The sequence below is a fragment of the Sardina pilchardus genome, chromosome 17, assembly GCF_963854185.1.
Source record: "Sardina pilchardus chromosome 17, fSarPil1.1, whole genome shotgun sequence".
Taxonomy (NCBI): Eukaryota; Metazoa; Chordata; class Actinopteri; order Clupeiformes; family Clupeidae; genus Sardina; species Sardina pilchardus.
The window spans coordinates 6,739,881-6,765,924 of record NC_085010.1 but is presented as its reverse complement, the minus strand read 5'-3'; the positions used below and the strand labels follow the sequence as shown (position 1 = coordinate 6,765,924).

At 41.8% G+C, this 26,044-nt stretch overlaps 1 protein-coding gene across 1 annotated transcript in view; it reads right to left on the bottom strand.

Annotated features, from left to right (window-relative positions):
• LOC134061671 (uncharacterized) overlaps window positions 1-26,044 on the bottom strand; it is a 103,932-nt gene that overhangs the window by 4,989 nt on the left and 72,899 nt on the right. The window contains exons 4-5 of the mRNA XM_062517424.1: window positions 22,855-22,927; window positions 22,038-22,194 (exon numbers count right to left, since the gene is read on the bottom strand). Of these exons, the coding sequence (XP_062373408.1) occupies window positions 22,038-22,194; window positions 22,855-22,927 (230 nt within the window). The remainder of the gene's footprint in view (window positions 1-22,037; window positions 22,195-22,854; window positions 22,928-26,044) is intronic.

Here is a 26,044-nt window from a genome sequence, read left to right as displayed (position 1 = left end):
GTCATGGAGACAGTATTTTCCGTTGATCAAGCTCTACAGAGCTATAGCACCAGCATAAGCTGGAGCCTAAAACCCACAAACAGTGGATTAGCTAAGGGCAGTGAGCCAAACGCTTTCAAAATAGAATTTTTTGACCAGTAAAGTTGCTGAAAACGGCACCAAACTTTGTCAGTCACTTGCTACTTGATAGCTACTGACTAGATGATAAGATGTATTTTCATTCAGAAAAACACTCTTTGGTCAATTTTTGCCAGAGTTACACTTTAAGCCTAATGTAAATGCAACAAAGGCATTCCCACATGTTTGTCTTTGAAGGGGAGGAGGATATATTTACGAAGGCCATCATCAACTTTTACACACTTCAAGCTCTCTGACAACTGTGAGAGAAGAAAAACACCCAGGCTAGATGAACTGAGAGGATACGTGTAGAATGGCTCAACAGCATTGAACTGACAGTACACCAAGTGCATATTACCGTCAAGCAAGAGGATATTCTGAAGCAAACCAATGTCATTACCTATTTTAATACAGTTATCCCCCTCTGTAAGTTTAACACAAAATTGATCCATGTGCAACTCTTTGAACTCCTGTACTCTTCCTCTAACACCTTGTGGTAAGGGGCCACCAATATCCTCTTTCCTTAACACAGTTCCAGTTTTCACATGGCCATCATGGACCCTTCTATTAATACGCTCAGACAAGCGACGGACTACCTGGGCAACTGGGAAATTTGGCCCCCTCACCATGCGCTTTATCTCACTGAGAAAATTTTCAAAAGGGAACCCAGATATCTCATCAATACATCCATGTCTCTTAACATCATCGCTTAAATGAACAAGGCCATGCAAATTGTAAACTAGAAAGCCCTCACCATAAAGTCTGCTAAAATGTTCAACAAATGACACAAGTAGTGTCTTTGCACAGTCGCATATCCCTACATCCACCTCAGGATTTGCCAGCATGAAAATAGCAACCGACAGCAGCATAAAGTTGTGGTAGACTGGAGCAGCCAGAACATCTACAAGAACGACAGGGCCAGTATACAACAAGAACTGTCGTAGCTCCGTAGCCTTCCATCTCCCCCTTTCCTCAAAAGCTCTAGGCTTTCTAGCAAACTCACACGGAATGTTATTCTTCAATTCCTGAAGATTCCGAGACAGTGCTTTAACCAGCTGACCAGACAAACGAATTGGCAAAGGCCCACTACACCACAGGTCAAACAACCGACGTACAACCCCAAGACACACCAAGTGCATGTAATCATGCGGAAAATCAAGAACCATGTCGATACCAAGTCCAGTTAGAGGAGACTGTGCTACATGATGATCTTCATCCAACATTTGCCTGAAACTAGCATCAGTTCTTAGGGTGGAGTCAGTCTCTGGAAAAGTCATGCGATTTCTTACAGTAAGCGTTACTTGAGAATGGCCATTTCACTCACGCTTTGCCTGATTCACGTTCAACGTGAAATGTATTACAGCTGCATTACAACTTAACGCCACTAGGTGGCAGTACAGTCCGCTGTAGCATTGCTGCGGTGTGATTGATACTGTAGCCCAGTTCTACTCATTCAATAAGCGGCCAGGAAGCAACCTCTAGTGGCCCAGCCCATATAGTAGCCTATATTTCGGAAATGCCAACAGAAATCCTAGGAGCCTAGTCACCTACAGACTGCAACACTGCAACTCTTTTATTGTTGTGTTTTTTCGGGTGTTTGTCAATTCAGTCTGGCACTCTGAAAATGTTCGCAAGGCTCTGCACTTCGAAAAAGACGAGCATGAACTAACAAACTATTTGTCATAGTTCAGAATTGCCATTAACACAAGCAGCAGATTGAAATAACACTTTATGTTTCATTCGAGAGTTTGACAACAGTGAGGATGATTAGCACTATGCAAACAAGTTTTATTGAGTTAGACTGCGTCTCTATAATAGTTCCGTAATCTGACGTAGGCTATTTCCTCATGAATGTAATTCTGTCATTTCTCTTTGGATAGCTATCTATCTATCCAAGGGCGTCAGTTTAGTTTTCAGGGGACAAAAACGCTATTTTACAGCTTGGTTTGATAAGTGCTGGGGACATACATTTTATATGATCTTAACGATGTTGAGGACTTGTTGCGTTTCTGACTCTGCTGCGCCGTTGCCGCCAGAACCAGTTTTAAACGCACGCCTAGGCTATATTTAGGTTACTTTATCAGCTTCGTACTTAAATGGCTCATTCCGAGGAGAATGAAGGCTAGTTCGCTGGCTTCTATCATGACCTCAGGACTCGGCTTGCGCAAAAAAAAAAAACGAAACCAGAGCCAGAGTGATGCTGAAACCGGTCTGTGTCCCTAGTTCATTGTAACTCCACGAAAATTACCACCGCTGGTTAGTTTGCTTTACTTTATGGAGTAGGCTAATCCATATAGATTGGTGAATATAGGCTTTAGACCTACTTTCTCGGGGGGCAGAGACATTTTTCAAGGTGGTGTAGGCCCTGAAATACAGTAGCCAAAGCATACATATTTTAATCGTAGTTGGGCTATTCGAAATTGCGCTCTGATCAGCGGACGGGAGAAGTGAATCTAAATAGGCTATTGGTCGTTTATCGAAGAACAGTAGCCTACCATGCCTTACTATTATCGTTGATATTTCATGTGCATGGTTTTGAATATTTTAACAGTTGCCAAAAAATATAAGGGATTCAGTCAGTCGAGTATATTTGATATTCGCGGCATAGGCCTATTGAAACGCACGATCAAAACGTGTTGTTTCTGCGTAGACAGACCCTCGGCTACACTTGACATGCAGTTGTGTTCTGTTCTCAGAGCATATGCTTTCTCTGTCTATGATCTGCAGCTTTTTTCACGAACTGCTGACCTCCTCTAGCCTGGGTTTTCCCATACTGCCTTGCGCGGTGATTTCAATCCCGCTGCTAAGCCAGTCTGGAAACTAACGCCCAAATGTTCGCCTGATGTTGGCGAACCAATCACAGAACATCCGAGAAGTTTCCGTTGCCCTCTTGCGTCTACATTCGACGCCAAAGGATTTACGGCAGCCCTTAGCGTTGCATACGAACGAGTTGGGTGAGCTATGCGCATTTGATAGACATCCGTGGCGCCCAATGAACGGATCTGGGCATTTTTTCAAATACGAGAAAATGAACGTCTGGTTGCCAGACCACGTCTCATTTGAGAAGTGGGAGGCGTTAGCCAGGCTAGACCTCCTCCACACTCGACAGAAAATTCGGCCACTGAGCAGTGAAGTTGCCGATGCGATACGTGCTTCTCAAGTCTGATAATTTGCAGCACGATCGAATGGTATTATGGAATCATGGACTGAAAGAAAAATTAAATAGCCTAGGCTATACTTAATTTAAATACTTCTTAATTTAATCCCACTGTCAACTCAAATTGGTGAGGGTTCTGTTACATCTGCGATCAAGTGATTTGAAACATAGAAAATATTATAACGATTAGTCTAGTCTAGTCTTTGACTTTTGAGTCGTTTTCCAAGCATCTGCCGTGCCGACTGAGGCATTCCATTCAGATGGCTTGACTACCACAAAGCGAGCCATCAAGTGTTGGAAGCTAACTGTACCATCCCCCTCTGTGAACTGACCTCTGTGCCTTAGAAGACGAATTTAACCCCCCCCTCCCCCCCAGAGCAGTTTCACACATCATTAGCAATCTTATGTTGAGTGTGCGTCTGCAACAGTGAGCTTACTCCTTTTCGGCTTTCGGAAACAGCAGCGTCACATGTCTCCACCACTTTTTTATGACGAACGATTTTGTCCCCACCACAAAATGTTTATCAATTCATCAAAAAAAGTTGGTGCCCACTGCCCAGGGCTACAGATAAACCTATTGTGATCGACAATGCCAACGTATAATGGACCGAAATAGCCGAAACAATGTGTTGTCGTACCTGCAACAATGTAGGCCTTTTCCAAAAACAATTTCAGTTACTTTAACTGGAAGTGAAAGCTAGGGGTATTTAAGTATCTTCGCCTCGGTCTTGTCTTGGTCTTACTGTCTTGGTCTTGCCGTCTCTGGTCGACATAGTGGCATTTTGACATTTTTGAAAATAAAATGCATGTAAAATATTTCCCTCACATCCGTCTTCCTATGTGCAGAAATGTGTTAAACTACTGACAACAAAATACGTGCGTTTAAGCTATAGGCTATTGTGTCAGCGCAACGATGCAATAGGCCTACATGTTTAAAAAGTTGTCCATCCACCGTTGATGCAATAATTTTTCTGCATAAGAACATAGCCCAAACTTTCATAGGTAGATTATACCAATAGATCTCATGTTGCAGTTAAGTAGCCTATAGTTAAGGTAGCCTACTGTTTTCGATGAAAAAGGCAAGAGCTGATTTTCATGTCAATAACCCTCATTTGAGCTATGTTGGCTACACGCGTTGATAAGAATTTCATTTAGATAGGTCCACAGGACCTGTTGTGTTTTGTTCTGTTAGTTTGGCCATTTGTTTCTGAATGCCTTCCTACAGTTGCTTAATTACTAAATCAGGCTTTCCACACAAACAAACGTATTGTCATAGCCTAAGTATGAGAAACCATCAAGAGAATGACATTTTAACTGTATTGGGCTCGGACAGAAAAATCCGCACACACAGATATCCGAATCGACCCTCTGACTGATCGCATGGCTGATTTTAAAAATCACGCACTCGTCATCGCTCATGAGCATCCAAGCTATCTTATTGTAGGCTACACGGCATCTCACCAGAATTCTTGAAATTGTCCATTACCCATGCAAACATTTATTTAGTAGCCTATTTACAAACTCTCTGTGTTTATTTTCAATTTCTCTCGTTTCTCTGCGTTTCTCTCCATACCAGCTAGGCAATGTAGCCAACTAGGGCGACAAAGGGAAGGAAATATGATTTGACATTTAAGCTGACAGTTGTCAAATTTGCCGAACAAAATATAGGAGAAGACAAAACAAAGACAAAACATGTGTGGCTTTCAACTTGTATTGATTGAAAATAGGCCTAATGTTACGATTTTCAAACCTGTCAATATTCAATAGGCTTACACTGCAATGCAGTGATATATGAGATGCATCCCCTATAACCATTATAGGTCAAAAAAGACAAGTAGAACGGCAAACAACGGGATTCATAAGGTCATATCCTTTTGAAATAAATTAAGCCACCGTTAATGCCACGGGGCAAACGTGTTTCTTAGCGTCTTGAAACTTTCTTCTGTGAACTGAAAGTCCGATCAAATTTCATTCAAAGGCAGTCCATAATTCAAATGAAATTGTTTTCTAACGAAAAAGTCCCAACTTTTATAATAGGCCCAAATAATAGAATATTTAGGCAAGATGTTTGTAGTGCTTCGGAAGATGGGACATTTTATAGTTAATCAAAACCGTTCAGTTCGTAATTCATTCTCCCTCCTTCGCATTCGGTTTGGAAAGAAACAGCATAAGAGAGCATAAACCATAGTTTCTCCAGTAGGTCTATCTTATTTTACAAATTTGACAACAGCCAGCTTACATTTCAAATAAACATAGCCTAGAGGTTTGTTGTGCGTCGGAAAATGGGACATTTTTATTTTTTAATTGTTTCCTGCATTTAGAATCAAGAATAACATTCGTGAACCATTTTGTTTTGTTGCCAGCATAAAAACAAGCGTACCATCGGCCTATCCACACATTTGAAATAAAATGTATGAATTGACCCAAAAACGAGAACACAGTTGTGCTTAGGGCATAGGCTTATGCTTTTAGTGGTTAGGCCTACCTCATGAAACCATTAGTGACAGCAAAACAAACCTAAACGAAACAGCCAGATGTCTCTTCATAAAATAGGCTAACAGAAGACACCTTCATAAACAATACCAAGTTTTGTTGTGAGACTAGGTTATTAAAAGCAGAAAAGATGTTCAGCTTGCTTCGGGATTGAATTCAATTTGGGACTGTTTGGCTAGTGGTAAATGCCGACATTCCTAACCCTGCTCACAAGTGCCACCTGGTGGTTGTTTGGGACATTGCAGCTTCACTTGGGGAAAATAAATAAAATACACGTGATTCACGTGTGATTCTCATGAGAATCTCACGTGAAAGCGGCCAATGTCAACCAACGCCCACTGTATATATACACCCGTTTGTACACATTTATCACATGCTGAATAGCCTGAATGACTCTTTATGCCTTTAACAAACGCACGGGCTGGAGCGTCACACACAACAGAACAGACCCGCAGAAAAAACAGCTTTCCTTTGAACCAAAACCCAGACTGAAGACTAACCAACTCACTCACCAGGTCCCTCAAGTACTCACTGAGTGATTTCGGTTTGCAATCCCCTCCAAAAATGCCAATCATGAAGGGACGTTTACCTGCTTCCTTCAATATACCTAGAATGGGCCACAGCTGCTGGTTATTACTCTTAAACAATGGGAGCCCGTCAAAGTTTAACTGTAACTGCAGACAATGCTTGCTAGGGAGTTTCATCCATACATTTCCAAGAAGGCCTGTGATCGCATTCAAAACACCAAAGTAGAAGAAAGCACCTCCTGCTACAGGTAGGATTTTGTAGTTGGTGACCGTTTTGAGTAGAGTCCTCCCATCTCTTGGCAAATTGGGGTGGTGAAAATGTAGAATGGACAACAAAGCAGTAAGTGCAACCATGGTGATGTTAAACTCCAAAGCCCAATTCACTAAATTGTCAGCAAGGTCAGGTCTATGCTCAGAAGGGCCCTCTCGATCATCGGAATCACTGTCAAAGGTCCAGTCACACATCAGGTCATCACAGTTTACAGTAACAACGTCCAAGTCACGTACAGTGTGGTCATCGGTCAGATCATAGTCACCGTTGTCATTGGTCATTGTCATGTCAATCTGAATACCTTGCAGCAAATTAGACACCGATTTGACTGCCTTGCGTCGGAGATTAGATTTGAAAGAATGAATTTGATCAGCCATTCTTACCTTAGAGCAGTGTTTGCCAAAAAGAAAATAAAAGATTACCTGAGGAAGAAAGAAAAAGAGATTAGAATAGTACAAAACCATTCATAATGTCTTAGTAAAATTACGATTTCCATTTTTTAGTCCAAGCAAAACTCAATAACCATAACCATTATGATATTATTACCCCATCCCAGCATAATTGTAGCCTGGAGACCAGACTCTCTGACTTCACAGAGAGTCTGGCCTAGATCCATTGGCAAACGTTTATTTCCTGGTTGGTGGACGCTTGTCTGAAGCTTGAAATCATTGGAGTTCAATCACTAACCCCGCATTCACACTGTCTCCGTCCGTCAACGGATCTCATTCACTTTGCATGGGGTAGACTCGAAATGCATTGTGGGTCCGTCCGTCGCTTCAGCTCCGTTGCCTCCGTCAAGAAAGTTGAGAAATGTTCAACTTTTCAGGCAGCGACGGATCCGTCAGCCAATCAGATCACGTGTATGCAAATACACATACGGCAGATCCAACGTCCGTGATCCGTTGACGGACGGAGACAGTGTGAATGCGGGGTAACGATTAGTAATGATGTTTAACTCATTCACTGCCATTGACGTCTATAGACGTCAATTGCGTTTTTCAATGGGGAGGGCTCCTGGGTGGGCTTGGGAACGATCTGGCATGGTTTCAGGCTTGTAAACAGACTGTACTAGCGATCCGAGCCGCTAGATGGCAGCAGTGCCATTTGGATGATTAGTATCTGCCAACATGCAGAGATGCAACATGCAAGATGCAAGCTAACAAACTGAAGATCGACCACAGCGGATCTAGTTTGCACGTGATCCAGCGAATAAATATGCTTACTTCTTACATCAAGGATGGAAAACATGTGAACGGTATGATGCATTTACATTGAATATTGCTATATAGACTAACAACAACTTTGCTAGTGCTAGCTTGCTAAGTCTACCGTCCTGTTCAGAGTCTTTAGCGACCATCAGAGTCCCTAGCAACCTTGACGAGACTGACGAGATAACAGTGCAATCGTGGTTGACATACTACTGAAACGCTAACGTTAAAAAGTTGATTTTCACAAAAAGATCGTTTTCTCCATTTTTTGGTCAAAAACAGGTGTTTTTAGCATAACCAACCCATGTTCTACTGACGATTACTAAAGAACGGAAAACGATAGAAACAAACCGATTTTTCCTGGTAAAAGAAGAGAGTCTACTCTTTCATTTGGTACCTTTGGTGTTTACATAGTCATAAATCTCACCGTTCGGTGGATCTTGGAAAAACGGTCAAAATGTTGTAAAACGTCTGGCAGTATGGAGCGCTCTGCACTGAAAATGGCTGGCAGCCAATGAGTTAACCACAGGGGACACAACGATAGCGATAGACTTGCAACTTGCGCCCACTATGACGTTCAGCGGTGTGGGCTTGACGCGCAGGATTTTAGAACAGTTTTCACCTTGTGCGGCTGCAGCGCGACGGACGTTTCTAGTGGGCTTTTACGCCGTTAAAAACAATGGAGTTCTATTTTTTTCTTCTTGTCGTGGCGCGCAGCACAGGTGTCTGGTGGGCGCCGGCTAAACAATTTTGACGGGAGCACGCCGCGATTCCAGTAGGCTACAACCCATGATTTCTGTCTGGGAATTTAGTTGCCGACTGTGAAAACTGAACAAAATCCCCCGACTGACATGCCGGTTGTAGTAAACTTGTGTAATAATTTCGTCTTTTTTTAATTCCTCAAATGGCTGCGGCTATAGCAAAGAAAATGTCATTGTTAAAAGTTATACTAGTAGGCCTACGGACACCATTATTAATCTAAACACATGCACTGAAACACCTCTACGCGCAGACAAACATGTAACGTGAACACAGACCTATGGTAGAAGTAACCGCACTCGGGTCCGGTCCACCCTAGTGTGAAAGCAACCAGTGCTCTCCCCTATTAGTAACCATGACCCTGTCGCCTCATGCTATAACGTTTTCAAAAAAAATATGTAGCTACTATTAGACTACGATTTCAAGAATATTTCACAAATTGTTTGTCTATATAACATGCATCAGAATGAGTCGGCGACAATAATATGCAAATTCGTTTAAATTCTACAAAATCACTGTGACAAATGTCTGATCTATCAATGCCAAGGGCATCCCTATCAGGGACGACTTAGGGAAAGGTGCAAACACTCCACGAGGTAGCAGCTAGTGCTAGTCAATGTTAGCTAGTGTTAATGTTAACTAGCTTCGTTCGTGCCATAAAAGTACAATTAATCCAGCTAACATTTTGTTCCACTTTATTTTCTTCCACAGGTCAAAGACTGAGGTCGTAAATAATATACACGTAAATCGCATCCAAGTTGCAAAGAAACACCCCAGATAGTAAATGTTAGCTACCTTGAGCTAAACAGCTAGCTTCGTTCGCGCCTTAAAAGTCGGAGCCACTTTCATACTTGCATACCCCAACTTGCACTAATTTACTGAGATATAATAAAGAATTTTCGGTTGTTGTCCTAATTAATATTTGTTAATTGAATTGCATTTCTAAAATCTTAATTTTCGTTTCATCGGAGGGATAGAAAGAACGAACTTCAGAACAAAGTTTAAATGGATCGATAATAATCAACATAATCAGCAATAACTCGAAATATGTAGAGTTAATGTAAAATGTTATGGGAACTCAATTGTTTATGCTTTTTAAGTTAATGTTAGACAAGACTTACCTCAAATTCACCGTGCTTTTTCGAGAGCAGAAGTCAAGCGTGCTATTGCCCTCTTCTCTCGTTGTGCACTGTCCACTCCAGTGAGATGACTGAACTGAGTGGTGCTTGCTGCAGTGACCGTTGAAATCGGCTTCATACTGGCAAAAGGGTCTCAGCCGAGCGTCCAGGTAACAGCAGTCGCGCGTTAAGTTAAAGCAGTCGTCAATGCTGGTAAAATGTTGAATTGGCCAGTGAAATGATTTGCAGACGTGTTCCTAACAAAACGTTTTACATGTAGGCCACCCATCCCATCCCAAAACACAAGATTATTCTGCATGTTACTGTTGGTCGGAAAAATATTTATCTTGGTTGACATTTTGTTTCAGTAGCCTAACCCAATGGTAGACGAACAAACATTTTTTTTTTGTTTTGTTAAAGTCGTGTTGATGTCTGCAAGTGGCAAAATAACGTGACCCGATTGCATGTTGCCACGACTCCGCCGATGCTGGGATTCAGCCGACTGCGCCGCAGGTTTTACGGAAGCGGCCCGCTCCTAATTGCTAGCTAGAGAGCCGATGCGCAACTAGCCGACAGCGCCGCAGGTTTTACGGAAGCAGCCCGCTCCTAATTTGTAGCAGGGAGCCGATGCCCAACTCAGCCGACAGCGCCGGAGGTTTTACGGAGGCGGCCCGATTGTAATTGCTAGCTGGGAAGTCACGTGGCCACGTCAGAGAGAAATTTTCATCAAATGCCAGGTCAGACAGCTACCTGCCTGGTCATAGTAGAAACAGGGTAGAAATAATTAATGCAGTTCGTAGTAACATTACAACACCCTAATAAATTATTGTATTAGCTTTTTAATGGTTTAAAAACGTCTGTCTTGAGGCTGCATGGCTTTGCTATTCAGTTTGACGACAAACACAGCAGTGCTTCTAGTTCAAAACGAACTGTTAAATTAACGACACATATGATCAAAGGCTCTAAAACCACTGAACCGTTTGACGTCATTCAAATACTCCTACACAGGTCTTGTAACGGAGATTTGTTCTATGTATTTTTCAAATGTGTGAACTTTATACTTTTTGAGATATTTACGATAAAAGAAATTAAAATTCCCATAGAGTTTACATTGAGACCCTTTGGCGGCAAAGATTAATTGTTACGTCAATGCTCAGCTGTCAGTAATCAAGGATCTCTGATCCAAAGCCATGCCACCGCCGCTGCGCTGAACCAGGCTAAACGGGAATGTTACATTACGTCTACTCATTAAGCTGTAACAGCTGCAGCTGCTGTAAACCAGGACGTTATCGTCTTGTCTCCTGTTAGGTTAGCCTACTCCTTACTTGATTTGTTTATATCGTTACAGTAGCCTAACCGGTTTGCTCTCGGTAACGTTATCAACAGCTAAAGACAATCTAACCTAACGTCAACGTAAACACTGTATTTAGCTAACGACAACCAAACTTCCTCCAGCCTACATAAAATATCCTACTGTAAGCTAACGTTACATTTGCTAGATATCCTACATGTTGCTGCATCATCGTTGATTGGCGTTGTTTGAGATTGTATTCCGTATTCCAATGGTGTCTAAGTTCACTGTAGGCTACTAAAGTGTCAGCTCTTGCAACTCATTTGAAGTTGGCAACTTCATTTCAGTCTTTTAAATTCTAATAGGCCTAAATGAAGAGTTATTTTCCATAATAGCCTATATCCACAATTTTGATGCATTTTCATAAATCACTTTTTAAATGTGACTTTCCAAGTAATTTCAGTGGAATTGTAATTAGGTTATTGTTATTTATCTATTTTTCTGTGTAGCCTAGTTGTCTTTTTAACTATAGGCCTAATACAATGTTTTACACAGTCAGCAACCTTTTTGCATTTACATGCAATGGTAATTCCTTCCATGGAATTACATTTTCTAGTTAGGTGTGTTACTTCAGACCTGGGACCAGGAGAGACTGAACTGCCCTCAGACAAGCTATGAGGGCAGGAGAGTGTTAGGACCAGGAGAGACTAAATAGCGCCAAAGAGATGACAAATTTACTTTAAAAAAATATCAAACTACACTACCCTAACTCGCCACTGTTTACAAGTACTTTAAAGCTTAATGCAATGTGCATTAACAAGCTTTCTAGCTCGCCTGATTAGCTTAACTAGCTAGCTTAGCTAGCGCTTATATGGTTACCATGGCATGGACACATAATGTTGATAGCGCTAGCACATTAATACAGAAAAGGTGTTGTTTTTTTCTGAATTAGACTACCTTGTTCTTCTATCTTTCTGTAACAGCCACTGCAACATTTCAGTGTGAATTGCAACACTAGCTTGCTTCTGAAACAGTAGGCTAGCTGCTAGTAGCAGCCTAGCTACCCTGTGCAATTAAAGATTTGAGTGAAGACGAAACAAGATCACATAGCTCCACTAACAATGTTTCAGTTTGGAGAATATTGCTCACCTTTCTGATTGGAAGGACAATTTCAAGCCGTTGTACTCTTCAAGAAAGTCTTGTAGCCTGTTGTAAAACCAAAGCTCCGCTATAACCCTCTCTGGTTGTACTCTTCAGCAAAACGCAGAACCTCTTGTGATTGGATGTGAGATTAAACCAATCACAAACGTTTCTGCCCTCAGAACATGTTTCGGTAAGCAAAACTCCCATCTGCGTATTGCATAGGAAACAAGGTGGCGGGCCTCCATGTACCAAACTGATAGCGATGGCTGTACCAGCATAAAAGTACTTGTCCTCATGTACAGTAGATCAAAAGGGAGAAAAGCACGTACAGTAGATCACTTGAAAAAGCATGGCCATTCTAGCAGTAGCTTAAACAGTTACACTTTTTCTACATGACCAAATAATGATACACACCCTTGAAATCCAGAGCTACGTGAAGATGACCCTTGTGTCCCTCAAACATTTCAGATTGTGAAAAAAATGCTTCCATGAGCAGTCGAAGAAATTCTCTACTCGGGCCCCCAAGGTCTATGGCTTCTTCTCTTGTCCCCTTGTCATCTGAGAATTCACACTCAATCTATTACAGGAGTTGAATGTCAACCTTCTAAACCCCCGTATAGCTCCATCAAGGACACTGGAGCGATTTATGTTAAACCTACAACTGCTATTGTTGTCGATTTTGGCTGACTGGAACATATTCTTTGGGTTGATTTCAAATGAGAGGAAACACATAATTACAAAGACATTCACAAACAGTTGCTCTACAATTGAATGTAATACAATTTCATTCTTAAAAAAAATCTCAGTTCAGTTCTCAGTTCAATTCAGAAACAACAACTCAGGTTTAGGGTACTGATACACTTACGTCTGGTCTTCAATGCTCGTCACAATAGCACTTAACAGTGATTCACCTCACTGTGTGTGGCTGTGTGTGTTCACTAATCGGTTAACACTAGAAGCGCCGCGCCGTTCTGACCCACTTATACCTAGAAGCGCCGCGCCCCGGTCATTTGACCGCTTTGACGACCTACTAGAAGCGCCGTGCTGTTGTGAACTACTTAAAGCGCGGCGAGGCGGTCAAATGACCGCTGAGTCCTTAGACTGGGGGGGTATTCCATCAACCTCGCTAAACAAGGCGGCGCTCAACAGAAATAGCCTGGCTTGAACTAGTGTAGACTTCCACTTGAAGCTAAAGCCGTTCCATTAACTCAAGTTAGCTGCATCTTGCCCTCGTTTATTCAAACGAGGCTAAAATCAGCTTCATGTCTCCTCGTGCACGAGGTAGAAAAGTAGACCAAAACCATAGATTGACGAAAAGACGATACATGTCGTAAAATTAAGGCAAACTAGAAGATTTCAGTTCGATTTACAAGCGCCATCTACAGGATTTCCATCGGAAGTAATCAAATTGAACACGAGAGAAAAAACATAGATAGCCTACAGTAGTTGCCTAAAAAGGAGAATAACGAAATCGTAGGCCTAGGCCTACTGTAAATCGCTAAACAGTAATTATGATGGTTTGAATTGGGACTTTGATTGTCTTCACTCTGAACAAAACGAGTGAATAAGTAGCCTAGGCTATTTAAACTCAAAACAACTTTGGCAGCTATTCAACATTAAAGATAACCTACGTTCTATTAAAAGGGTTCACTCTAAAATATTTTTTTCGGTGGTCATAAAATAAATTAGTATTGTCCTGGGAGTATTGGGAGAAAACCTATTGTCTCCCATAAGCATTAGTTCTGCCAGTGTTTGTGAAATATCTGAAATGCAATATTGGCTTTCAATATGTCATTTCATATTTAATTTGTGTAATACAGTTGGTTTGATATCTGAACTATAGGCCTAATCAATAGACTAGCCTATATGAAGCGGTTTTAATTATTATAGCCTTTACAGAATTAGGCAGGCTGGCTTGCCTCATCACTGACAGCCTGCCTACTGTCACTGAACAAGCTACTGTACATGAACCTTTATCAATAGTGATGCCTTTCATTAAAGAGTATAACTAAACATGGCAATATTAATGTGTTAACATAGCCTATGTAAATTCATCGCATGGGAACCGAACCCGAGAACACGCGCAACAGATCTCGGCTGATATCCTGTCACGCTGCGCATGACACCACGTAAGTTGTGCTTTGAGCAGAGCCGCAAGATTCCTTGGACCACATACAGATCAAGTTCAAACAATGTAAGTTGCATAATTTTCAGAAATTCTTTGAAACTAGCGAATAGGTAGCCTTAATCAATGCTTGCAACACTGTCGGAAAAAAGTTTCTCCTTCTATTTTTTAAGGCTACAGGTGACGAAAGCACAGGTTGACGGAACCAATGGTTTGGGACTCGTTTTCCGACTGGTGTTTTTTTTTTGCAACACAGATTAATTTAGCTCGGCAGTTAGCCTGCCACCGACCAGGTTAGTTCAGAAGCATATGTTACCCCAGCAACTCAGCTGAGATTCCTGTTAGCGGGAGTATTAACTCTCTTTAAAATTAGCGAGGCTTATCAAAGTTAGCCGCGATTTACGGTTAGCTCGCTTGATGGAATACTCCCCGGGAGGCTTTTACTTACACATAATGATCGCTAGATGGCGCTTCGTGCACGAATGAAATCGTTTGGTCATAAATTCAGTTTGCACTAAGCCATGTGTCATTCGTGTCAGACCGTGTTGTTGATAATCTGTGGTTGTTTGTTTCATTATGACATACAGCACGTTTGAGTTATCTGTTCATGTATTTGTGTTGATTTGTGTTGTTTGAGGTAAAAACTTTGGAAGAGTTCTTGAACAAACCTTGAGCAAACTTGACTTTCAACTAAAATGCTCTAAAAGTGAATGTGGCTAGTTCTAATTCACTCCCCAAATTCACTTCTATTCATTTAATAGGTAGCCTATATGTTCGCGCCGCCGAAAATGATCGGACCTGGTCACCTGGAACAAAGAGCCTAACAGTCTGGTTTCAATTACACAGTAGCCAGGATTTCATGCCGCATTTTACAGGCTACCGTGGCTACTTTCTAAAACAACTTTCATTCATTTAGGGAGAAGCATCTTATAGGGTCTAGGCTAGCTACCTCGGAGGGAGGGAGATAGAGAGAGCTATGCTGAGCAGGCATAGGCGTGAGAGCATAATTTAAAATAATGAGTGAATGATATTCTCCGTTTTGCGAATGTGTAGGCTATGTTTGCGATGTCTGCTGAAAAAAAGCTATAGGCCTATTCTTTCTAAGCTAACTTCTATGTGAATTCGAGATTCAGTTCGAGATTCAGCATCGACACACACATTTTCACATGCTTGATTAGCAAGGCTGTAGCTCACTGGTTAGAGCTTCGGCCTGAGGACCCAAGGGGTGTTGGTTCAATTCCCAACCTATTCATGACGGAAGTCCTTTTGAACAAGGCATCAATAAAGTAGGCTATATTCTATTCTTTTCTATTCACATAACTACACGCACACTGGCGAATTCGAACATTCTGAAACGCGCATATGCGATGAAACATTGCGCATTCTTCCACGAGTTGGCTTAACAGTCAGCCTACAGACTAGTAGGCCTATGCAGGGACAGATAGATGGGGTGGGGGTGGGGAGGCAGTTAATTGTCCTCAATATCTCGGTGATGTCTGTAGCCTAGCCTAGACGAGTGTATGGGGGAGGGGGGATGATCGGTTTCAAATAGGCTGCAATGGATAGTGTTATGTATAGACCACGAAGCCATTTGCTTTGAGAACGGCTGGCTGATGAAGTTGTTGGCTGGCTAGCTGGCTCAGCCAAAACCTTAATGCAGCCGCCACAGTTTTCATGACTGATAATGGTTTTAGTTGCCACTTCATGTCTACAGATGTGTATATTGTATTAGATATCAACACACAATGTTATTGTATTGTTTTGGACAACGTTCTGCACGTTTCACTTCAATGTAGACTGCATGCGTTCATTGCATTGTGAATGCGCAGCAATCTCTGGAAAGGAAACGGTGGAAGTCGCAGCAGTAGCCTAATAGCCTAACACATTCAATGCTGTAAATCCATCTGTTCCAGAATATTTGGTTCATATCATCAATCTTTGGTTTTGGTGTTTGTGCAACCGGGCCCTGACGATTTAACAAAAGTCTGAGTAACGTAGGAATTAGGAAAGTATGTAGGCCTAAGGTGAGATCAAAATCAGGCTACTTTGTTTCCTTCTTTTCCCCATGTCATTTTCATTGGTCGTCAACTCACTGTGAGTCCTGTGTATCGTAGCAACGAGCACATACTGATGTGGTGTGTCCAGTGGGAAAATCTCATGCAGGCCTAGTTTCTAAGCTATTGTTTATTTTTTCGCGTGTCACTATGATATAATTATTTTTAGATGCAAAAAGTCTAACTGGCTTAGTCAAAGATTGTCAGATGGCGGCAGAAAATGATTGGCTGGCGAAATTATTTTTCGTTAATGGTAGGCCTAAACATATTGTGATTCATCCGTTTATTTCAGATAGGTTGTTATTAAAAACCATTAACAAAAAATAATTGTTCATCGACGTTGAAAAACGGTCAGTAAATTAAATTGATATAAGATTCTGTATTTCGCTCCTGCCAAGATGTGAACACGGGTTTCCGACGTTGCAGACTGGGGTGTTAACACTAGAAGCGCCGCGCCGTTCTGACCCACTTATACCTAGAAGCGCCGCGCCCCGGTCATTTGACCGCTTTGACGACCTACTAGAAGCGCCGTGCTGTTGTGAACTACTTAAAGCGCGGCGAGGCGGTCAAATGACCGCTGAGTCCTTAGACTGGGAGGCTTTTGCTTACACATAATGATCGCAAGATGGCGCTTCGTGCACGAATGAAATCGTTTGGTCATAAATTCAGTTTGCACTAAGCCATGTCATTCGTGTCAGACCGTGTTGTTGATAATCTGTGGTTGTTTGTTTCATTATGACATAGCCTACAGCACGTTTGAGTTATCTGTTAATGTATTTGTGTTGATTTGTGTTGTTAAAAACTTTGGAAGAGTTCTTGAACAAACCTTAAGCAAACTTGACTTTCAACTAAAATGCTCTAAAAGTGAATGTGGCTAGTTCTAATTCACTCCCCAAATTCACTTCTATTCATTTAATAGGTAGCCTATGTTCGCGCTGCCGAAAATGATCGGACCTGGTCACCTGGAACAAAGAGCCTAATAGTCTGGTTTCAATTACACAGTAGCCAGGATTTCATGCCGCATTTTACAGGCTACCGTGGCTACTTTCTAAAACAACTTTCATTCATTTAGGGAGAAGATCTAGGGTCTAGCTACATCGGAGGGAGGGAGATAGAGAGAGCTATGCTGAGCAGGCATAGGCGTGAGAAGTAGCATAATTTAAAATAATGAGTGAATGATATTCTCTGTTTTGCGAATGTGTAGGCTATGTTTGCGATGTCTGCTGAAAAAAAAGCTAGGCCTATTGTTTCTACAATTTAAACAAGACATCAATAAAGTAGGCTATATTTATATTCTTTTCGATTCACATAACTACACGCACGCTGGCGAATTCGAACATTCTGAAACGCGCATATGCGATGAAACATGATTGCGCATTCTTCCACGGGTTGCCTAAACAGCCAGCTTACAGCCTAGTCTATGCAGGGGACAGATAGATGGGGTGGGGGTGGGGGTGGGGAGGCAGTTCCTCAATGCCTCGGTGATATCTGTAGCCTAAGTATCCTAGACGAGTGTATGGGGGAGGGGGATGATCGGTTTCAAATAGGCTGCAATGGATAGTGTGTTGTATAGACCCCGAAGCCATTTGCTTTGAGAACGGCTGGCTAATGAAGTTGTTGGCTGGCTAGCTGGCTCAGCCAAAACCTTAATGCAGCCGCCACAGTTTTCATGACTGATAATGGCTTTAGTTGCCACTTCATGTCTACAGATGTGTATATTGTATTAGATATCAACACACAATGTTATTGTATTGTTTTGGACAACGTTCTGCACGTTTCACTTCAATGTAGACTGCATGCGTTCATTGCGTTGTGAACAGCGCAGCAATCTCTGGAAAGGAAACGGTGGAAGTCGCATCAGTAGGCTAGCTAATAGCCTATCACGTTCAATGCTGTAAATCCATCTGTTCCAGAATATTTGGTTCATATCATCAATCTTTGGTTTTGGTCTTTGTGCAACCGGGCCCTGACGATTTAACAAAAGTCTGAGTAGCCCTACGTAGGAATTAGGAAAGTAGCCTATGTAAGGTGAGATCAAAATCAGGCTAGGCCTACTTTGTTTGCTGCTTTTCCCCATGTCATTTTCATTGGTCGTCAACTCACTGGGAGTCCTGTGTGTCGTAGCAACGAGCACAATACTGATGTGGTGTGTCCAGTGGGAAAATCTCATGTAGGCATAGTTTCTAGGCTATCGTTTATTTTTTCGCGTGTCACTATGATATAATTATTTTTAGATGCAAAAAGTCTAACTGGCTTTGTCAAAGTTTGTCAGTTGGCGGCAGAAAATGATTGGCTGGCGAAATTATTTTTCGTTAATGGTAGGCCTAAACATATTGCTATTCATCCGTTTATTTCAGATAGGTTGTTATTAAAAACCATTAACAAAAAATAATTGTTCATCGACGTTGAAAAACGGCCAGTAAATTCTATCGATATAAGATTTTGCATTTCGCTCCTGCCGAGATGTGAACACGGGTCTCCGGCGTGTTAACGCTGCGCCAATTGACATTATACAACAATTGCGTTAGGATAGGTCCTTGACTTGACGTAACTCAGTCAGTCCAGCAAATATGTAAGAAAATGCTTATACATTAGTCTGAGCTTTAAAAGATAGCCTACAAATAGAAGATAAGATGTACAACTATGAATGTACGTAGGCATACGCGCCCTACGTACATAAATAGGCTACGACGAAAATTACACATGTAGGCCTGTCGCAACGTTTTCAAAACAAACTCGCATTTTACCACTGTAAATCGCCTCCATAGACTATGCCATGTAAATGAAAAATAGTTATTAAAATAAAGCACATATATAATACATGTTGCACATATATAAACGATATGTTTTATGGTAAAATATTATTCTCATGCCCGACTGACAGGAAATCCTTGCGACATCTGCTGTGAGAAAAGAGAATAGCAGCCTGAACAAAAATGGCCGAACGCGAGACAACATAGTGTTGTCACATAAGTGAGCGCAAAATAGCTCTAAACTAGCTTGTACCGGTGTGCTTTTGATCATGTAAAAATTCTGGGTGACAAAACACGCGTATTTAGGAAAAGTCGTGAACGTAGGGTCCTGGAATTTAATCGAGTGAAAAGATTTTTTTTTTTTTGTAATCGCTGCGGTCAAATGACCGCAGCCCGGCAGTTCTAGGTATATCTAGGTCAAACCCACACGGCGCTTCTATGAATACGCGTCAGCGGTCAAATGACCGGCGCTTGGCGCTTCTAGTGTTAATGCTGCGCCACTTGACATTGTACAAAAACTGCGTTAGGATAAGTGTTTGACTTGACGTAACTCAGTCAGTCCAGCAAATATGTAAGAAAATGCTTATACATTAGTCTGAGCTTTAAAAGATAGCCTACAAATAGAAGATAAGATATACAACTATGAATGTACGTAGTCATACGCGCCCTACGTACATAAATAGGCTACGACGAAATATGTTTTACACCTGTAGGCCTGTCGCAACGTTTTCAAAACAAACTCGCATTTTACCACTGTAAATCGCCTCCATAGACTATGCCATGTAAATGAAAAATAGTTATAAATAATATATATTATATAAATAATATATAATATATAAAATAAAGCACATATATAATACATATTGCACATATATAAACGATATGTTTTATGGTAAAATATTATTCTCATGCCCGACTGACAGGAAATCCTTGCGACATCTGCTGTGAGAAAAGAGAATAGCAGCCTGGACAAAAATGGCCGAACGCGAGACAACATAGTGTTGTCACATAAGTGAGCGCAAAATAGCTCTAAACTAGCTTGTACCGGTGTGCTTTTGACCATGTAAAAATTCTGGGTGACAAAACACGCGTATTTAGGAAAAGTCGTGAACGTAGGGTCCTGAAATTTAATCGAGTGAAAATATATATTTTTTTTTTTGTAATCGCTGCGGTCAAATGACCGCAGCCCGGCAGTTCTAGGTATATCTAGGTCAAACCCACACGGCGCTTCTAGGAATACGCGTCAGCGGTCAAATGACCGGCGCTTGGCGCTTCTAGTGTTAAATTGGGTTAAATGCAGAGAAACTAATTTCCCTCACAGGATCAAAAAAATATATATTCTATTCTATTCTTCTATCCTCTTCCTCGGAATCCTCAATTATAGTAACATATGTCCCATAATCACTTTCTGGGCGAAATTCAGCCTGGCCACTTGTCGATGGTTGTTGAGATGGTGCTTCGGGATGGTGGCTAGCAGAATGTTCTGCTAGTATAGGGAGGGAAAGTAATCTCATCGCCATCTGGTGGTTGCGTTCCTAGAGGCTAGCGGGAGTGGATGGGATTTTCTTTTAGAAAAAATATATCTCTGCCCACTATGGGAAGTTAGTTAAATGCCTTCAATATGCTATGCATTTAGGTCAGCTCTATTGCTTCTAGTGGGCATACTTTAATTTTTAGGATCAGTTTAATTGTTTTGAGTTTGTTTGTAACATGGTGATAACGAACTACAGTAGCTATAGCATTTGACGTCACCAGTTTGGGCGCTTCATCTCCAACTGATCAAAACGGCAATTTGCATAACTGGCTTATCATATTTTTGTAACAACAGAGAGCAATGTAAACCGCGTGGTAATTACCTTTATGTTGGGATAACTTGTGTTGTGCTCCTACTCACACAAGAGCTGGCAGTAAGTGTGATTGTCTATTATCTAACCAACTAGCTAACAGGCTAATAAACAAGCCATGCTAGGTCAGTAACGTTGTCGAAGGGTGTCACGTCACTTGAAGTTGTAGTCCATTTATGAAATGAAACGAGCAATTACGTTTTTTTAAAATAAGGCGAAATAGGGTCTGCTATTTTCACAGTTAGTAGATTATTACAGTATACAGACTGAAAAATATTTTTGGTGGATAAGATCGCTGGTATAGCTGCGTAGTATTTATTTGAAAAGTCGGTCTATGGGACTTAACATTGGAGCTGCTCTTCGATAGGAACGCAACCACTTGGGGCGCTGGTTTTCACTTTCCCTCCCTATATTATTTACCTGGTAACTCAAACCACATCCGATTGGAAGTTCCTTTCCCTGCACTGTAACCCTAACAGCAGTCTGACTGACCAGGTAACTTATTGGGGCCCCAGTCATGTTTTTTTATGACCTCAAATACTTCTGCTCTCACATCTGACTCTTTCCTTAAAAAAAGGCAGCAAAGTTGTTTTAGGGAATGTACTGCAAAACATAGGCCTACGCTTCATAGTCACCTACAGTACATGCTGCATCAAAAAGATAACATGTTTCTGAGTTCATGAAGAGAATAATGAATGAACATAAAACACACAGACTGTTTAACTGCAGAATAAGTACATTGCCCACCACTGTGTACTGCAAATTAAATCAGATTACCTGTTTGGGTTGTAGGAGCAGACGACCGGCTTCTTTTTGCGCTTAGCCTTTGCTTTGGCAACAATAACTGTGCGTTCAGACCAAGAGCGACTTGAGCTTCCAAAATCGCTCTGGACGCCCTGTAAAGGACGCTGTGGGAAGCTTGGATGCTTTGGCCGCTCCTGGCCGCTCTGACGTAGTAGCATTCTATGTTCGTTGCTGGTCGTTTGGTCGCTGAACCGCGTCATAGCTCATTACCATAACGTTAAACCACTTTCAACTTTCTTTAGTCGCTCAAGACGCCCAAAACGCGACGCCGACGGATTGGTCGCTGCTGGCAGCTGAGAGAAGCCGGCTTCCATTGAAAATGAATGACTTCCGGAATCTTTGGAAGCTCAAGTCGCCGGCGGTGTGAACGCACAGTAACAGAGGTGATGGGTTGGCCACTTTGTATCCGCTTGCCTCTCGGCCGATGCCACTGCTGGGTCTGACTCGTACAGGAGGACAAGTGATCTTTCCCTCGCAGCCGGTCAACATGGTGGAATAAACCAATAACATGAGAGCAGTAATCCGGTTCCCTAAGGATTCAATCCCAATGATGTGTCAGATCAATCACAGATGTACAGCAAAGCCCAGTATATTACAAAACGCTGCTTTAGCAGAAGAAAAATCTTGCTATGCTAATACGGAGCTTAACTAGGTTAAGATAAATAAATAAAGCTAATAGTAATTACCATAGCATATTTTATAAGTCACATCAAGTCAGATTGATACATTGAACATAATATAGTATAAATGTATACATTTAGCCTAAGTAAATCAAACTTCTTACCCTGCAGTGCATGAACAGTGCTGTTCCACAATCTTGTTGTCCGCGATGGTGATAGCAACGAGATGGGGTTTTTCGCGTTTACACTTGACCTGTACACTTTCGCCTGGGGCTGTAGTTTTATACCAAATGTTTCAACTACAACGTCATTAACATACTCCTCCATTGAATAAGACAGACCCTTTTGGTAACTTCGAGATGAGATTTGCTCTGTCTGACTCCTATTGCCTCCTGAGAAATGTCAGCCACAGTGACAGCTGCCATAGCGCCCAGTTACCGAATGTTGATTGTTTCTCCGAGTGAGTGGAGGGGGCGTGGCTTAGGTGAATTCCTCCTCCAAGGAAGGGGTGTACATGGAATGTTCATTCAACAGAATGAAATTGCCAGTGAACTGTTTAGGCACTTTTACAGTTTTTGGCATTCTGGTGGCAGCTGGGAATCTCCTTCTCCCTGTTTGCCTGTTGAACATAGCAGGAAAAGACCTGAAAGAAAAGAGGGGTCATTGAGTATGATAAAATGCACATTTCTAAAACGGATAGTTCCGGTCCTTGATTGTGATTGGCTGAATCGCGTTCGATGCCGTTGTAAATATAATGATAAACTCACACCTTGACCGCATTTCGTTCTATAGTAATGCGCTAGCACAAAACTAGCAGTGGCTGCGTCTTGTTGTTGCATGGCAACCATTCATAAGGAGGGAATATATTTCTTGGCGGAAGAAAGATTATCTATGGATACATCGTTACATTGTCGTTGCTGTGCCTTCGTTTCATGAAATCTTGCTAGATCGACGTAGTAACCGTTTTAGAAAAGCAATAAGCCACTCGAGTCCGTGGGTTATACTGTATAATCGAACAGCTAAGGGGGTTTTAGGCACTCCGCTTCGCGTCGTGCCTAACAACGCCCCTTAGCTGTTCGATTATACAGTATAACCCACGGCCTCTCGGGGCTTATTGCTTAATTCTTACTATACTATACAGTACTATCCACGATATTCCGCAGCCCAACAATGGGGGTCGCCATGACACCGAGACGGTTTTCTATTTCCGGCGAAGCTGCATTGTATCTGTTTTAACGTGACGGTTTACGGTGCTTAACATATCATAACGAATATAAAAGTAAACTTTTCTATTTTATATCGGTTATATATGATGTAGTATATACATGCTGAGGGCAGAATTGTCAATATTTCGAAAGAAATCTAAGTTGAGGCATAATCTAGTTAGCTATGGAGAACGCACATGTTAACAGAATGAACGGAAGTTGAAAACAGTATCGTAACCATCGCAACGATACATATTTCCGGGTTAAGGAATGAGGTGGATAGTATAGCAAGTATACTATATTCACACTTATTGAAGCCTGTAGCAGTGCAGGACGGCGTGTCAGTGATACTGGTATTCGGTATTCATCACAAGGTCCTCTTCAATGAGGCTGTCCTCTGATTCTGAGCTCTCACTTGTCATACACTTGAGGACTCAAAATAATTAATTTAGTTACAAGGATACAAGGATGTTTATTTGTCACATGCATATGATTACTAATGTAAAGAATGCAGTGAAATTGTCAGGGGGGTGGGTGGTAGGAAAGGGCAGAATAAGTGCTTATGGAGGGCAGGGGGGACTAAGGGCTGCATAAAGAAGGGGGTGGATGAAAAATTGGGCAGATCTAGGTTCAAGGGACGAATCGAAAATTAAATCAAATCGAGGATTTGGAGAATCGTGACACCCCTAATGTATAGTATTTATCCGGTACACTTTATTTTAATGGATTTGTTCCACTGTATTAGACTATTTAGTGTGTACCAACACAGATGACATACATGTACTATGTAGTGAATTAGAAGAACTGTTCCAAGACATCGAAGACACAACATACATGTCATGTACATTAGTGATGCGCGGGTCGGGTATTTTTACAACCCGCGGGTCCCGCTTTTATGAAATTATTTGGCCCGCCCCAGCCCGCCCCGCACCACTGTATCTATTTAACAAAATTATGCATGTTTTTGCAAAGCAACGTTATGTGGAGCCATATGGAGGAGGTGGCTCATTGAATTGAAAAGGTAGGCTAAGGAATTGTTTGGGAAATAATAATGGCTAGTCATTGTTAACATTAGCAATACATTATCAGAGTTCGTTTCTCTGTCATTGTGCTGAGGAAACAACATTAGCACTTGCCATTGAAAGCTAGCAGCCTACGTTCCTGTTGGATCCTGCAGCAAGCTGGCAACCGCGACTCATATCAGAAGGGAGGGGGAGGTGATAGCCTACATACACCGCGCTACAGTATTTTGAAAGTAATTGCAGCCTATTCGTTTTGGCCAAAATCCTACTGTTCCTTTAATATAGGCTATAGGGAATTGCACCCAAAATAGGCTACATGGATTTCTAAATTTATTTTTGTTTTTAATGACCCGCCCCGCAAATTAAGTGATAATTTCTTTACCCGCCCCAACCCGACCTGCGGGTTACCCGCAGGTTACCAGACGACCCGCGCATCACTAATGTACATGTAAGTAATTAACTGGTACACTTAATAGGTTGTGACAGGCGGGAGGCGCTGAGGTGTTTCAAGCGTTTAATCTACCAAATGTGTGGGATGAGCGATTGAGATTGGCTGTTACATTAAGGTAAAGGGTCAATATGTTTAACTACACTATGCATTATATAGGGTCATTACGTTTATTAACATTATAATACATGCAGAGGCGTCGTTAGACCTGGGCATTCGGGGCTAGAGCCCCGGATGTAGGCTATTGGGGATAGCCCAGGATCTCCGTGCCTTACAAAATGATGAAAATCGCCACAGAGTTTTTTTTATATGGTTCAAATTGAATGCCACGGTCAGCAGCCCCTAGCCTCACGTGATTGCCGCTAGTGGCGTCTAGATTTCTAGTCTATTTCTTAGCAGTCACAACTTAGCCTGAGAGCCAGAAACACAGGCACAACTGCAATATTGTTACTCTGTTCGCTGACGTTCCATGGAGTCAGAATAAATTGTTGCAAATGCGACATCAGTGTTCCATGCTTCCCCCCTCTGTCGGGCTGACTGCCAGCCTCTGTAACTCGCTAACTTTAAGACCGTTCATTTGGATAACAAAGAGATAAACTTACTCACCGACGTTACCTAACGGCTCTGTAGGGTAGATTAACGAAACGTTCTGCACAAGCATTCGTTTTCCATGAACTTGTTCCATTAAGTCTACTACAGTAGTCAACAGTAGTAAACACGTAGTAGCCTACAACAACAGTAGTAAACACTGCTAGTTATCACAAAACGAGTGGAAGAGTCAGGCTGGCCGCACGTAGATCTCCTAGGCAATTATACCAATGATTTCCATGCAAACTGAAAATTGGACGAGGAGTTGTGTTGCATTAATCCATTTACAGCGATTAGAGTGGCACCTGGAAATGATTCATTCATTCATCATGTCACGGGCAGAAAAAAATGTTTGGGTGTGAGGTCTCTGTTAGAACTACCAGTAGCCTATAGGCTAGCCTTGAGGGAAATTAGCTTTATTTGTTATTAAAATATGATGAGGAGAACCCCAACGAATGTCCTTCCTTTCCTTCTCAAACTACGTTGAAACGGCATCT